The sequence below is a fragment of the Oculina patagonica genome, chromosome 4 (assembly GCF_052425735.1).
Source record: "Oculina patagonica isolate OP01 chromosome 4, crgOcupat, whole genome shotgun sequence".
Classification (NCBI taxonomy): domain Eukaryota; kingdom Metazoa; phylum Cnidaria; class Anthozoa; order Scleractinia; family Oculinidae; genus Oculina; species Oculina patagonica.
The window spans coordinates 18,043,011-18,059,075 of NC_135761.1; the positions used below are offsets into that span (position 1 = coordinate 18,043,011).

The 16,065-nt window shown below is 40.4% G+C and overlaps 2 protein-coding genes across 2 annotated transcripts in view; one reads left to right on the forward strand and one right to left on the reverse strand.

Moving 5' to 3' along the window:
- Positions 1 to 266: 266 nt before the first annotated feature.
- LOC144651777 (QRFP-like peptide receptor) lies at positions 267 to 1,777 on the forward strand. Its single transcript, XM_078511755.1, has one exon. The coding sequence runs from the start codon at positions 424 to 426 to the stop codon at positions 1,489 to 1,491; it is 1,068 nt and encodes a 355-aa protein (XP_078367881.1). The 5' UTR covers positions 267 to 423; the 3' UTR covers positions 1,492 to 1,777.
- A 1,106-nt stretch (positions 1,778 to 2,883) lies between these two features.
- The window catches only part of LOC144651698 (anoctamin-10-like), a 14,116-nt gene continuing 934 nt past the window's right edge, over positions 2,884 to 16,065 (reverse strand). The window contains exons 2-13 of the mRNA XM_078511646.1: positions 14,964 to 15,134; positions 14,132 to 14,461; positions 12,687 to 12,803; positions 11,419 to 11,664; positions 10,124 to 10,456; positions 9,052 to 9,107; positions 8,304 to 8,378; positions 7,626 to 7,805; positions 6,242 to 6,433; positions 5,529 to 5,660; positions 4,893 to 5,003; positions 2,884 to 3,920 (exon numbers count right to left, since the gene is read on the reverse strand). Of these exons, the coding sequence (XP_078367772.1) occupies positions 3,864 to 3,920; positions 4,893 to 5,003; positions 5,529 to 5,660; positions 6,242 to 6,433; positions 7,626 to 7,805; positions 8,304 to 8,378; positions 9,052 to 9,107; positions 10,124 to 10,456; positions 11,419 to 11,664; positions 12,687 to 12,803; positions 14,132 to 14,461; positions 14,964 to 15,117 (1,983 nt within the window). The 5' untranslated portion in view covers positions 15,118 to 15,134 and the 3' untranslated portion in view covers positions 2,884 to 3,863. The remainder of the gene's footprint in view (positions 3,921 to 4,892; positions 5,004 to 5,528; positions 5,661 to 6,241; positions 6,434 to 7,625; positions 7,806 to 8,303; positions 8,379 to 9,051; positions 9,108 to 10,123; positions 10,457 to 11,418; positions 11,665 to 12,686; positions 12,804 to 14,131; positions 14,462 to 14,963; positions 15,135 to 16,065) is intronic.

The following is a 16,065-nucleotide window of genomic DNA, read 5'->3' on the forward strand; positions in this document are numbered from 1 at the left end:
TATAATTGCCTTTATGAAAATAAATGAAATTAAAATCCCACTTCTTTTTCTTGATTAGTCAAATTCACCAGGAGGCCGCTGATGATATGGATAAAAATGTTATTAATTAAAGTTCTGTTTTTAATATTCTCAAAATCTTACCTAAGGTATAGATAGTGTCAATATACAAGAAACCGACACGTTTTGTAAGGGAAAGCTTGTTAAAAGTTGACACTTGCCGCAAATTACGAGTGTTTAGAAAAGAAAAGTATAATTTAGCTTTATGAAACCTCACACCCGCCTTTAACATATTTTTAATCATGTTTGCGCAAACAATGCAATGTTTGCTATGACGCAAGGCGGGCGTTTAAGTGCTGTTAAATGTTGTTAAAGGAGCGAAAGAGGGGAAATCGACTCATTTGAGAGTGTTCAACGAATGTAAGGATGAATTTAACAAACGCGACTCAAAACCCAAGTGTTCCGCCCTGTTTCTACGAAACAACCGAAGCTAAAGTCGGCAAAACAGTGGCGTACGCTATTGTCATGTTAACGTCTCTACTCGGGAACTCCGCCATTGTTTTGGTGATCTACAAAACGCAAAGTCTGCGCAACACAACAAGTTATCTCATAGCTAATATGGCCGTCTCTGATTTGCTGATGCCACTTTGCGCGATGCCGCGGATGGTCACCGCGGTTCATTTTGGCGCGAATCGCTGGCTGATTGGCGGGAATATTGGCCTGGCCATGTGCAAGCTCGTGCCTCTCTTTCAAGATGTTTCCACCGCTGTGTCGACTCAGAGTTTGGTTCTGATTGCAGTCGATAGGTTCTACAACGTGTTCTACCCAGTTAAAGCAGCGGTGATGAGTTTAAAGGCAGCCAAGATTGCAATACCACTCACATGGCTCATCGCTGTTATCATTCATTCTCCATATTTCTACATTTACAGAATTTACATCTACAAAGGCGAAACTTACTGCTTACTAAACTGGTCACCGCCATTTGACGACATGAGAGCGCAAAAGTACTATTTCGTTCTCCTTTCTATACTTCTCTTCATTCTTCCATTTTGCGTCATCGCCGCTCTTTACACTGCTGTGGTTATTCGCTTGAAACGACAGCAGTTTCCTGGGCAACATCAAAGTCAAAACGCGCGAAACATTCGCGAAAAGCGCAACAGGGCCATTCTTCAACTGTGTGTTGTCGTAGTATTGGTGTTCATTCTATGCTGGACCCCTTTCGTTACGTACGCGTTTCTGAAGTTTTTCTCGTGGAAGGCGCCGCACTGTGGACACAGAAACATCGCGTTCATCGTGCACTTTATTGCGCATTCAATCAGTGCGATTAATCCGTGCGTCTACTTTCTGTTCAGCTCCAGCTATCGTCAGGGTCTTAAAGAAGTGTGCGCTTATCTTTCACACGGACGCGCCTCCAGCCGCGTTCTGCCCGCGGTCAGCGTGGAGCAGCTGGAAATGAGAGCACGCGCAAGAACTTTGTCCACTCGAGTGTTTTGAAAGACGAGCGAAAACTAACGAAACAGCTGTGAAAAACCACTGAGCGAAAAGACGACGACGCCACAAATTAATTGGCGAACGAACCAAAAAAGGATTCGGTTTAAATCAGTGTCAGCAGTAAAATTAATTGTAAACAATAGATACAAAACTGACATTCCAAGTGACACTATTACGAGGGCAACTGACGCAAATTGTAAAATATTAGTAGTTTTTTTCGGTGTGAATTTGAGTGATATTCGCTATTTTGAATTAAGGTAACAATCATTGTTTTGCCTCAAAGGAACTCAGTTTCTTAAATTTTGGTGGTTTGTTTTTGTATTTCGTTCAGTAAGGTTGATTTATTCATATTCAGACAGTCGGTGCATTTGCAAGTAACACCATTATTTACCTACATTTTGAGCAATATCCTGGGGCTTATCTTGAACGCAAGGTCAGAGTGCTAAGTAATATTCTTTTCAGAGTTCAGTACCGATAGAGGCCAATATACTTATTAAGTTTGCTGTAGATCTCATTTAAAACTCGTAGTTTCACCCGCCATTAATAGCGAAGCGCGCGAGTTTAAAAAGTAGAATGCAAATGAATATAACCGCCACAAGGCTCAAAAAACATCAGCGTGTTCTGAGAGAAATAGAAGGAATCTAGGCGAAGTTTTCGTTTTATAAAGTGTTTCAGGAATGCCAGCTGTTTTATAAAGTGTTTCAGGAAAATCGTCCGCCATTTCGGTTTGTTTGTCTGAGTCGTGACGTCACTCGCGCGCTTCGCCATTAACGCACCGTAAGTGTATATTAAAAAAAACTCTAAAACGGACACCGTCGGGACAGGCTCCAACTGTCCGTTTTAGAGAGGGGGCCGTCTTATAGGGAGATTAGTTACAGTAAAATGACAGAATAACAGCAGGGACGTCGGAGCAACAGCCGTCTGGTAAGGTGTCCGTCTTATTAAGGTGTCCGTTAAGAGAGAGTTGACTGTATTCAACTTTCGATCTACTTCCTGGCCTTAATATTACATTCAAGTCGATGTGGTAACAGCCACACTTCTTATTAGCATTTGATGGAACGCTGTGTATGTCGACGAAATTTAAGGAAAAATATAACAAAACTGTTCGCGTTATCTCTAAATTTCTTGCCTTTCTTAGCTTTGTGTATGTATGAATCCTGCTGATGCCAGAGAAACAGATGAGCAGTTCTTCTTCCTCTTTTTTTGTCCGTCAGGTGCGAAGCGAAAAAGAGCCCGGGTATAAAAATGGCCGTGAGAGATCTGGGGGCCAGACGCACTGAGTGTCGACGCACTCTACCATGGAAACTGAGTTTTAGGCAGGAACAAAGGAGAATATCGAGCCCAGTCCCAATCCGCTTATTTCAGTATTTCGTCATAATACAACACGCGGCTAAAAAAATTAAAAAGCCCTTTAATTCACCTTAGTTTGCATTATTACTTAAACAAACAGTTGTATAATATTTACTGTTTATACGGTATGGGAACTACTTTGTAACTAACATTATTAAATGCATCAAATGGTCTAGCCTCGTTTTTACTATCACAAATACAAATTCCCTTCACCCGGCCCAGTCCTATCTCAGTCGTTTTGGGGGTCATCACGCAACGAAGTACGGCGTGACAACTAAAAAGAAAAAGGCGAAGGAAGAAACTACTCCAATGTTGATTGGACAATGGAGAGTTCCGGGCATTAACGGATGCAAAGTATTTTATGTAGGGGATTATTAAAAGATCCTGTTGAATACAATACATTTGTGCTAAACAAGGAAATTTTAAACAATTCTACTCAATCTAGACTTCAGATTCTAATTCCAGTGTATTACAAAAGCCCGCGGGCGTTTATATCGTTGTTAGTTGTACATTGGATCTTACGGATGGCTAGTCGCCTATGTTGGTTATTACCATTACGTACTACAGCAGGCTTGCAGTTTACTGGCTCCAGTCAAGACAGTCCGAGAAGTGAAGTGAAGGACCTGATCATCTCAGAAATTCTCCCAAGGATGTATGAACAAATGTTAGGAGAATTTTAAACTCGATTTTGCAAATAAAAGGCTTGACTCAAACTTATATAATAATGTTAGCTTCCCCGCTTTAAAAGCACGCGAAATTACATGATAACAAAATCCAATATTAATTAACTCAACTGACTAAAACCAATAAAATTGTCCTGAAATTGACTTAAAATTAAAAACTAAAATTAACTAAAACCAATGTTAAAATAATGTTAGCTTCCCTCGCCATATAAGCATGCGAGATTACAGGATACATACATAACGCATTAACTACCGTACTGCCTACCTACCTGCCTAATACTGCTAATGCATAGGCGCTACTTAATTCTAACTGCTTAAGAAATCCATGGTAAATTCCTTTAGTTAAAGCATTGTCTCCTTCCATGCGCTCTTCCGTGCCTCCAAGTTCTCACTCTGAGACTGAAACGAGAAAGCATAGTAAGTAAACGATAGGAAAAATAGACCTACATGGCATTATTTCCAAGCTAAACAGTAACATCATTATCTCATAGCAGTGTGCAGAAAGTTTGTCACATTTGAACCTAGTTATATTGCCAAATGGCTACCACAAGTTTGCCGAAGTTCAGTGTAGAGAGGTTGTGCAGTTGTGCAGTGTGCAGTGTACAGAAGGTCGTGGATTCGACTCCTGTTAGGAAAACTTGGAAAAATTTTCCAAGGAGCTTGTGCCATGCATTTACATTTTCTACATGTTTCTACCAAGCTAGCATTTATGTAATAAATGAGCAGCAGTGTTTTATCAAGTTTAAAACACGAGGCGCAGCCGAGTGTTTTAGACTTGATAAAACACGAACTGCAAATTTATTGAACGGCTTAAAAATCTTCTGATGTAGATCAACTCATTCTTGCACTAATATTTAGATTTGGGGTTATTTTGGCCTAGGAAAGTGGACGTAACGTTTAGCCGTGTCTTAATCAGATATAAAGACACTCACTAAACATTAATTTCTTTTGTATTTTCTTTATGAATTATTAATGAGTTTTTTAAGATCACTTCTTTTCACGGGTGAAGATGTGATTTACTAGGGCAAGTTACTTTTTTTTTTACAAAATAATGAATGAAGTTGCATTTAGTGGCCAACATGACCCCACAGCTTTGTTTTTAACTTGTGGAGCTACGTCACGGTATTTTAAGTCATTCTTCTGATAACTGTCAATTTAAAGAATCCTCAAAATGATCGTTGGAGTAACAAAAACGCGGAAATAACCAAGGATGGTTATGTGACGAAAATGAAGACGGATTACAAACGACAAACTTGAAAAAAAAATGTAGATTTCTTTCAAGATGCGTTGTCCGTGACGGAGCTCCTTTAAGGTCTCGCAAAACGAGAGGAGCTTTAAGAATCAAGCAAAGTTTTTTTTTATAAAACGAACCCTGAGTGCAAGCTGAGCCTTGTACTGCTGTCTGGCCATTTCATCTTGTACCCATTGTGGCACATCCGGGATCACATGAGACAGGACAAACTTCACTCCCAGCAGAAAGTGCTGCAATAAAACAACCAACATATGATTCAACAAAAATGCTTAGACGGTAAATACACGGGACCTCTATCAGTTAACTCTGTAGGTCCCGTAGTTTACGGCTATCACCTTCCGTGTTGCCATTACATAATAATTCTAATGCCTACTACAGGTTGTTTCATTGTTTAAATTTCCATTTAAGGGTGGTCGCATTGTAATTGCAACCATCCTTTAATTTCCATTTATGCAATAGATTAAATGAATACAAACAATTCCATATCATGCTAGATATGGAATTGTTTGTACGGCAGTAAATACTAGATCATGTCGCTTTGTTGCGTCGTTTCTTAATGCAAACTACGAGAGGCATTTTCAAAGAGTAACTCTGGAACGCAGTTTCACTAAATCTGAAATTCTTCATAATTTTAAGATCTTCAACAAAAATATAACTCTTAATATGGAATACTTATTTCAAATTGAACGTCAAAAACGCGACTGGAACAAGACAAGAACAACTGAAAATCTACACCATTCAAATCTTGTCCTTACCTCAATGGCTACAAACATCAGAACAGCATTGACAGGTGTCATTTCTGGCAGCCAATCAGCACTCTTGGCCGCCATGCCAATCAAAGCACAGTTCGTAATGACAGCAACAATGCCAAGCGCTTCAAATGCCGCCTAAAAATAAAGAGAGGTATAAATTAATGGAAATAATCTTTGGTAAAGAAAACATCGACGGGGTGCGTGGCGGATGAAAAGAAGAACAAGAAAAGCGGACGTCAGCTGGCAATTCAGCTACTCTGTTTTCTCCTTCCTATTTCTATTCCTAAACGCGAAACTAAGGAGGATACTACGGTACTTTCGGAACTTTTCGGTTTCCTTTCCATGGTTGCCACAGACACCAGTTTTCAAAATTCCATTTCCTGACCCAAATAAATACAAAACAACAGATATAGTAGCGGCCTCCAGCCTCTGCTCCCCCTTTCCCCCGCCCCCCAAAAAAAAGACAAAAAAATAAACAACGTTGAAATCACATTGACCTGAAATGTTTCTTCCAGCCATCAATGGTGTTTTATCAGCGGCGTTATAACTTCAGTTTTTCCTGACTATTTTTCAATATGTCAACTTTCCCTCACTCAAAATAAAATTCCCAGACTTTTGATTAATTTCACGTTTTCCCTGACCATTTCCCGACCTGTGGCAACCCTGTACTCCTGCATCTTTTGCAATAGCCATCACAGCACACGCCCAGTACTTACCTGCCAGGCACCGATGGAGTTGGCTGGTTGTGCAAAAGGCCGCTGGAAAATTCGACACATCTTAAAAGCGTCTGTGCGCATCTCTATCACATTGTTAAGTAACGCCCAGAAGGCGGCCATAGGGTACGCAGAGGAAAAGAGGAACGTGTAACCAAACTGAAGGAACAGCTCCAGATAGTCGTCAAATGTGCCCTGTAAGAGAAAATAAAGACATTAGTGCGTTAACTTTGATACCCATCGTACAAAAGCGAAATTGTGGTAAGTGGTATACGTAAATCTTGGTGACTGTAATTTTTGTAAACGTTTTTGTTCTTGAAATTCTGTAAACAGTTGCCTCGCGGTTCAGTAGGTGAACGATTATTGTGAACGATTACTGTCAACTTGTACGTCATTGTCTATTTACCTTGTATTAAGCGGTAATTAAAAAAATCGACCACATATTTTCATCTTCTGCAATCGTATAGAACATAGAAATGATGTCACAAAATATTCGAAACTCAAGTTGAACAACAAGCCATTAGGCGAGTGGTTTCACTGCAAGTTTTGGACATTTTATGGCGTCATTTCTATGGTCGATTTAACAATTATTCCACGAGCGCGCGTTGGATATGAGATGGTAGATAGTCAACGAGGTGCGTAGCGATCTCATATTCAACAAGCTCGAGTGAAATAATTGTTTTATTAAAAACGCCCGAAGAATTGCAATATTTGATCTCCCCAGCTATTTTCGTTGACGTGTATCGGCTACCGAATTTGTGGTCAATGGTATATGAGCTCATATACCATTGCCTGTTAACCAATCAAAACGCAGGAATTGCAATATACCATTGCTAGTTTTTAATAAGAGTGTAGATCATGGAAAAATGTGGTCGACTTGTTTTATACGATAGCAGCGAAAATTTACCACTGAATTAGATGAAAAAATCAGCCAAAAAATGACGTGCATGCGACCCGGGGGGGGACTCCCACATGAAACGGACGGGGATGCTCGTCGGAAATTTTGAAAAGAACCCCTAAAAGAGACCAATCTGGGTGTGGCTCAAGCTTTTCTTCTCCCCTAAAAGATACCAAAAAACTAAGAATGGAGTTTATATTTGTATATTTCTTTGTGTGTAACCCTAAACGAGACCATTATGGCTAAAAATATTGGCGTTTTGGGCGTTTTTCCCGGAACACCCTAAGCGAGACCAAAAATCCGAAATTTACACCCCTAAGCGAGACGACGAGCATCCCCGTCACTTTCATATGCGAGTCCCCCCCCCCCCCCCCCCGGGGCATGCGAGCGTGGGACACGCGGCCATTTTTTCCTTTCACCCTTTTTTCGCTCCGATAAACTATGGAAATGTCAAATGCTTGTTGCCTAGAACTACATGAAATAACTCACTAAGTACTGTTCCTGTGTTCCTTGTCGTTCGACTTCATCTGTCAACTCAGCTGTCTTCATCACAATTTTCTTTCCCTCCTTGGCGACCTTAGTGATTCGACTTCTATACATGAGGTATGGAATAAGGGACTCTGTGACTTGTCCAATTATTTGGGACGTGATCATCAGCGCACCAAGGTGCTGAAATAAAAATAGACGCACAATCAGAACACACCATCAAATCGTGAAGTTAAACTGTTTCTTGTGACAAGGAATCTTACCCACTAACATTTTAACGAAATTCATCTTGTTATTAAAAGGACAGTGTCGCTATGATTTAGTGCTACTTGAAAATGCAATGAAGGTGGTGTTGGTATTAACTGGAAATCCAGTAATAAATCCACTAGACCTTCCTAAAACGTAGCGTGCAAGTCATGAAAAATTGTTGAAAGGTGGTTTGGCTACGGACAGATAGGACAGCAGTGCCCGAAAACGGGCTGTCGTTTTCAAGTTTGACAGTGTTAGAAAATCACTTAAAAACCATTGATTACGTTTATTCACGGATCTTATTCACACCTTGAAGAATGAATTTATGCCTTTCTTTTTGTTGATCACTGAGTACACCCTCATAATTCCATCATAGCTAACAAAAAAGAACTTTAAAATGCAACAATTGATGCAAGACAAGTTATTACTTACCCTCCGTAAAAGTTCAATGTCTTGCAGATAAAATGCAATGTAGAAGAGTGAGTAGAAACAATTCACAAAATAGAACTAGAAACAGGGAAGAGAAGAAGTGTTTTGGTTAACAACTACATCTATCAAATATTACAAATCGACACCAAAAAAAGATGTTAGGTAATAACGTAGATAACATAAGCCTAACGCTGAGCGCTTTACTTTCCTGTGTAGAAAATCACATGCTCAGACAACATGTCTTCCCCTGGGACCAACTTACACAGGGATTTTCCAGGAAGTGCCCCGAGGGGCATCCTGGAATTCCCAGAAAAAGTAATACGAAAAAATCATTGGGCGAAATTTAACATATTTTATATCAAAACAAAAATATTAAATCTTTAGAACTGTAACTATCTATCCTTGAAAATATGTTTTGGTCTTGTTTTCGACTGGCGTTCTTCCTCTGGTTACTGCTTTCTTTAGATTGTAAACCGTCCAACATCTCTTTAGTACAGTCACCAAAGTTTCCGTTTGCAGGCTCCTTTGAAGTTACATTGAACCAGACTTTTGTATATTTTGACGACTGGTCCAGAAAACACTGACAAAATCGCGAAATTTAATACGTTTTTGCTCTAATTTTTCTTGCAATCGCGAAAATTAATACTTGCGACATTCAGCTCCCGAATATAAAGTTAGTAAGAATAAGGAACAAGGAATTGTAATTGCAGTATAACTGCAATGATAGTTCATCAGCAGTTTTGATACTTACAAGAACCAATTTGACAATGAGGTGGTTGTGGTAAGCAGACTCCAGCCGATGATTTTCTAGAAGGCAACAAATAAAAGCATCACAATTTCTGCCTGGAAAGAGATACACAACCCAAATATCGAGAATTTGGCAGAATTGGGCAGAGAATTTTGCTACCTGCCGCAAGGAAGATGTTTGGAAATTCTTTGTTTTCAAAGGAAAGTTTTCAAAGGAACAACTGTACCGCACTGGTAGGAGCTTGTTAAAAATTTACAGGTAACTCATAAAAAAACAAAGGATGTCTACGAGCAAACATGCTAGGGACCTACTTTTGAGGGGTTGGGGTACAAAAGAGGACATGGGTCTCCAAGACTAGGTGGGGGGGGGGGCTAGGTGAATATAGCTGTTTCCCTTGATTTCATTGGCTAAAACAAGCTGTATCACCGAAAATGACTGAAAACGTGGGTCTAGAAACTTGATGAATCTAAACTACTGCCTGGTAACCTACCACTTTCCATGATACCAACTGGCATTGTAGCATATGTTTTACTTTATGTATCTGTAAGACAACCTTTCTCAAAACAGGCCCCACTTGTTTAAAGTGTGGATAGTGCCATCCACCGGATAAATCAATATCGAGTGGAAAGCGATGTAGGTTTTGTACAACAGTTATCCACTTGATAGCAATGTATCCAGTGGATAGTGTTATCCACCCCAGGGGGGGGGGGGGGGGGGTACTTGCAGTATACATGACGGGGAGGTCTGACGTATTTATTTGGGTTGAAAATTTACACCCTCGGTATTTTTTTGGGTAGAGAGATCTGTCATGTAATTTTTTTAGCTCTTAAAGTCTGTTTGATTGAATAAAGTCAGTATCAAGGTGCTAGGTCTTGTACTTTTTGGGATAGAAAATTTTGTTGGTCCAGGTATTTTTTTGGGTGTAAAATTTCAGGCTCATGTATTTTTTTGGGTTCGCAATATGAAGCTCCGTCGGACCCCCCGTCATGTTTACTGCAAGTACCCCCCCCCCCCCTCCGGGTTATCCACCCTTTGAATAACTGGGCCTTGCTGTATGTCTTATTACCACACTCACCCCATTCAGTTAGGAATGTTGCCAGTCTCAGGTATAGATTATTCATCACGGCAATCACCACTGCAAGGACAATACTCGGCAACAGCATCATGATGGTTGCAACAATTCCTTCAGCATTGGCATACCTCGACTCAATGGCATCAAGAAAACGGAAATACAAAAGCACGATCACCATGGCGATCTTCATGCATAAGATAACAATGGGATAAGAGACGCCGTATGTCTTGACCTTTCTCTTCCATGGTGCATAGTAGTACTCTGGTTGACCTGTGATGGGGCTTGTGCGCTTCTCACCCCAGTAAGTTGGGCGTGGCTCCTCAACTTCTTCGGAGCCTAAGATGGAAAAAATTAAAGGCAATAAAGATATTAACCTACAAATAAAGCTGCCTCTCATTGCTCCTGGCCCGAGTGGGTACCCCCTCAGTCTGGAAGCAATAAGAGGGAGCTGAACTTGTCAGCTTTAATGATACAGTCAACTGCCACTTAGCTCTGCCATGCTATTTAAGGCAACTGCTATTTCTGGCTGGTACTTTTTGGGGCAAGAGTAGATCTGTTGGCAAATTGTCCCTAGGCCTACATGCCTTTAAACCCTTATTTCTGGACATTCCTGAACTGGTCCAGAAAAAGGCACACCAATCGTTCTCCCCTATTCCAACTACTTGTGGGACATTTTCTATAGAATGGCAAGGATGCACAGCCCATTCCCAACTGCCCCTAATTTGCAAATTTGTTCTGTAAAGCATGCCCAATTGGAAAGATGAGAATCTGAGAGGTTCTGTCATACTTGTCGATTTTTCCCTTTGGAGACATGATCATGTTCTACCAGTTTTATCAATTATGTCTTCAGCAGGAAAATTATTCTAAATCTCTTGATTTACTATTTTTTTTAGACTATTACTTGTTATAGTGTTTAATGGTTAGCGTGCTCGACTCCGAGTCGAACAGCCCAGGTTCAAGCCAGGGCGCTGCATAGTGTTCTTGGGCAAGACATTCACGGTGCCTCTCTTCACCCAGGTGTATAAATGGGTACCGGCGAATTTACTGCTGGAGGGTAACCCTGCGATGGACTAGCATCCCATTCAGGGGATGTAGAAATATTCTTAGTCCCTTAATGCTACGGAAACCGGGATAAGCTCCGGCTGTATGGGCCACTTGGCTCGGAACAGACTTACTAAAACAGTTAGATGACTCATCCTTGTTTTTGATAAACAAATAGTAAACCTAGCTGTGTCTCATTGACTATTTGCTCATTGTCTAATAGTTAATTATAAAAGGGTCAGTTAGGGTCAACTCACCAATGCCTGCCTTGAGAGTGCCCCACTTGAATGAGATTTCAGAACAGCGCCGTTTCCATGCCTCTAAGAACACAGTGCCCCACACAAGGTTCAAGACAGCAAACACTGTATTTTTTGTTTGTTCATGTGCTCCAGATAGAGCAAAGACAACAACCAATAGAACTGGTGGCACAAGTGCCATGGAGTAGTAACCCAAGAAGCCAAAGTACAATGCTATCATGTCCCCAAAGTACTCCCGTATATCATCTGTAACAGCAGGTAATCAAGAATTAGGTGGGTGCTACAAAAAAAAAATTTTGTGGGAGGCTGAGTGGCCTAATGGTTAGAACGCTTGACTCTGAGTCGAATGGTCTGGGTTTGAGCCCTGGCTGGGGTGCTGTGTTAAGTTTTTGGGCAAGACACTTCACTCTCATAGTGCCTCTCCACCCAGGTGTATAAATGGGTACCAGCGAAATAATGATGGGAGGGGGGGGGGGAGGGGTAACCCTGCAGTAGGGAGTAGAAATACTCCTAGTCGCTTCATGAAACAGAAACCAGGATAAGCTCCGGCCTGATAGGCCACTTGGCTTGTATGCCTACTTTTTACAAGAAAATAAGTGTCAGTAAAGTGTCAGCCATCTTCTCACCCTAACCCCTGAGGGGCAGGGCCTGTGCCCGTCACTTGGGGGTTAGGGAGAGTAGACAGCTGACACTTCAGAGTGAGGTACAAGGGGATCAAACATTATCTGTAAGAGATGGTATTCAAAAAGTATGTCGGTGCTACAGGAAAATTAGTGTCAGTTAAGTGTCAGCTGTCTTCTCACCCTAACCCCTGAGGGGCAGGTGCCTGCACCTACCCGGGGTTAGGGTGGGTGGGCTTGGGGGTTAGTACGAGCAGACAGCTGACACTTCAGACTAAGGTAACAGGGGGTCAAAAGTTCCTGATTCAATTACTTTTCTTTCTCGCTTTCTTGGAATTCTGCATTTTTCGTCTCACTTCTTGCCTTCTCATTGGGTAATCTTGCCTTTGATTACCTTCTTGTCCTGTGTCCCTCCCCACACACTATGAACAAATTATTGCCACTAGTCTGGTTTTTGTTCATTTGGTAGTCCCATAACTACCATACAAAAAAGCCTAGTGAGCAATTTAAAAATGTGTTGGTATCTTTTTTTGTAGGCTACCTGGTGTATATTGACACATTGTGTATCTGGTATTACAGTCTGACTTATTTTTACACAGAAAATAAACACGACATTGCATCCTTGGGAAATTAAAAGTTCTAGATTACCTAGAGGTTGTTTCCTAGAGAAGCTAAGGTACCACTTGTGCTCCAGGGCTTTGAGTTTGTCAGGATCATGAAGAGGAAAGATCTGAGTGACAATTCCACTGGAGAGACACCTTGGAACTTAAAAACAGACAACATATTGGAATAAAAATGTTACAGTTTAACTGTCAAATACAAATTCACTTCTCAGGGCTGCAAATAATTTTTTCCCTTGAAAGGACATGCGTCAGACTAAGTTACCATTTTGATTGGACAAAACAATAGTGAGGTTAGACATCATATTAAATTACAGTATTGCTCGATATGTGAACCTGCTAATCTAATGCGTTGTCGACACAGAACATTGGTGTTTGCATTGAAAAGCAAGAAAAAAGTTCTCCAGACATTGCGTCTGACCACAGTTGGAATTTCATCAGACATTGGCAAATTGTGATCAGCCAGTGTCCCATGTCCGAATGTTATTTGCAACCCTGGTCCTTACTTCCTTCCAACTCTCCCTTTCTTGCTCCTTCCTCCCATCCTCCCACATCTCTACCTCTTTCCTTTCTTCACCTTATACATATTTTTTATTAGTTTGTTCAATTACTATTATAAGCAGCTTGTTTTAGAGCAATGCTTGAGAGAACCAGAGTATTGGACAAAAAGCTAACTTTGAGTAATTGTAGACATTATTTAGTACATGTTTATGTAGAGGACTCAGAAAATGTGCAGTTTCATTATTAGAAATCAAAGTGTGTAAGCAATTGATATTAAATTAAATTAACCCCTGTCAGTCAGTCAGTCAATCAATCAGCCAGTCAGTCAGTCAGTCCGTCAGCCAGCCAGCCAGTCAGTCAGTCATTCAGTCAGCCAGTCAGTCAGATAGTCAGTCAGTCAGTCCACCATCCATCCATCCGTCTGTTTACCCACCCACCCATCTGCCCATCAGTAATTAGTAGATTAATTAATTAATTACTTAATTAATTAATTACATAACCCCTCCATCCACCCATCTGTCTGCCCATCCATCCATACAACCACCCACCCACCAGAGGATCTGTCTGTCCCACCATTCAATCGTGAATTACTTGCTTTCTTCCTTCATGCATTCAGTCAGACAGTTGGTCAGTTAATTTCTTTGGAAAAAACTCTTTGCTTTACTAATGGCTGGATTAATGGAGTTCAACTTTGTTAAAGGCTGGTTTTCATATGTCGGTAAAATCCCAGATGATCGGGGATTTCACCATTTCCCGACATTGGGATGCTTTGGGAAAATAGAAACGCTCCCGATTCTCCAGATTTGTCTCCAACCATCGCAGACGATCGGGGATATTTAGGATTTTGAGTTTTCATTAGTCGGCAAAATCTGGCATGGTCAGGAAACAGTAAAATCCCCCATCGTCTGGGATTTTCCTGACACATGAAAACCAGGCTTAAAGGAAAGAGTGAGTGAATGTGCATAAACTTACTTGTGGCCCTATTTCTGTAAAGTTTTACATCAGGATAACCAGGAACTGTTCCATCTTCATACGTCTTAATGTGCTCCAGCCCCATGAACACAATGCGCTCACTTTCACTCTTGGTCAAAAATCCTTCACCATCATTAGCAAAGTCTTTAAACTCGTGGCACTGCTCTACGCAGAAGTCGACAGGAGCTCCATTCTTGAGGCACCGTTTAATTTTGAGTTTTTCAGCACCAACAAGAAGGCGCTTGGTGTCAGCGGAAATGTGCAGTGTGTCGCAATTCTTCAAGGTATTTGGAACCAGCTTTGCTTTGAATCCAGCTCCTCCACTGCTTACTAGAAGAAAGTAATTCAAAATAGTGGTCAAAGTCCAATTTCTCCAAACAACAAAATAGCAATTTGACAAGAGGACAGAAAATAAAGAAAAAGATAAACTATTCATCCTGGAGATGTAGGCTTTGATGGAAATTCCCAAGTTGACAAGAAGGGGGTGGGTGAAGACTTCTTGCACTGTTCTCTTACAGTATAATCTGGTTAAAGAGTTACAAGTCAGTGGGAATGTGTTTGATTTTCTTTAAATGTGGAGTGTCAACTGTTTAATAGAAAGCCATTTCATTGGCCAAATGCAATCAGGAGAGTTTGAGAATTCACTGGAATAAAATATCACAAAAAGGCTTATTTAGTGCTTTTGATCATAATTTTCTAGAAAGAATCAGTATACTAAAGTACAATAGCTGCATTTTTGCATGGCTCGCTGGCTCGCATACATACTATTTATTACACACCCCTTCACCCTACCCCTCCCCACAAGAGTTATATTTCTTTAGAAGAAACCCACCTGGAGCTTTGATAAGTGCTGTCAGCCATTCTTTAGTCTCCACTGGAGCTTTAGGTGAGAACTCTAACACTACAAGAGTGTCATCAGCTGAACTCTGTGACCCAACCTTGGATTCCTCCATCACGACATTCCTTGCCTCAGTTTCACCACTCATAGTGATGCGCTGCTAAACTAAAATCACAAAACATGAATCTTTCATCTTCAATTCATGGAAATCTTCTAAAATGAAATCAATTTTCATTTGTGTGTTAAAATGTTGTTGACTAAAGTTATGTAGTTCTGTTTTCTTCAGACACAACTTTGGGTCTGCAATAACTGATCTTATTAGCAGATGTGAAAATGACATATTGTGTAATATTTTCAAAACTGTGCAACTGTACATGTTGAACCAAAATTAACATTACCTTAATTCCACACAAAAAATAATAATAAGGGGGTGCTTCACACTACCAATTTGTTGCTAAGGAAGGTTTCTTATTATCATATTTTGGAAACCAGGCCTCCTATAAATAAGCTTTTTGCACAGGTTTGTTGCATTGAAGAATCCTCAGAAGTTTCAAATCACAGCCATATTTGAAAAGTCGCACGACCAGAACAGAAAAAAACATTAAAAGGTTTGTAGTTTAAAAAATTGATTTTAGTGCTAATAGATAAAGAATGTCCACATGCTTAATGTGTCGACTGTTTTCATTTAAATTCACATTATTATACAAGTTATGGCATAACACCCGTATTTAAAGACTTCTTTAAGTCGCATTGCTTTTTTTTGTATATGTAAACAGTTATTACTCAGACTATAAAGAAGTCAGTCCTCTGAAGGCTATGTTATCTCTGATTGTTGAAAAAAATTGGAGCTCTACCTTCTTTCCTCCAATTTTTTGGGATTATAAATTCTAAAGTACGGTTTGGCAGCTATGCACACGCAAGTTTTTTATATTTTTCTCAAAACAGGTGTTCCCCCGGATAAAACTCGCCGTTAAGCGTTTCACAACAGTTCTGAATTGCTTGCCACAAAATACCATTTGCAGCAAGGCCTTAGAAACTGGATCTGTAGTTAGAAGCACTCCCTTAAACAACACCCAACTATTCCCAACTGCAATAT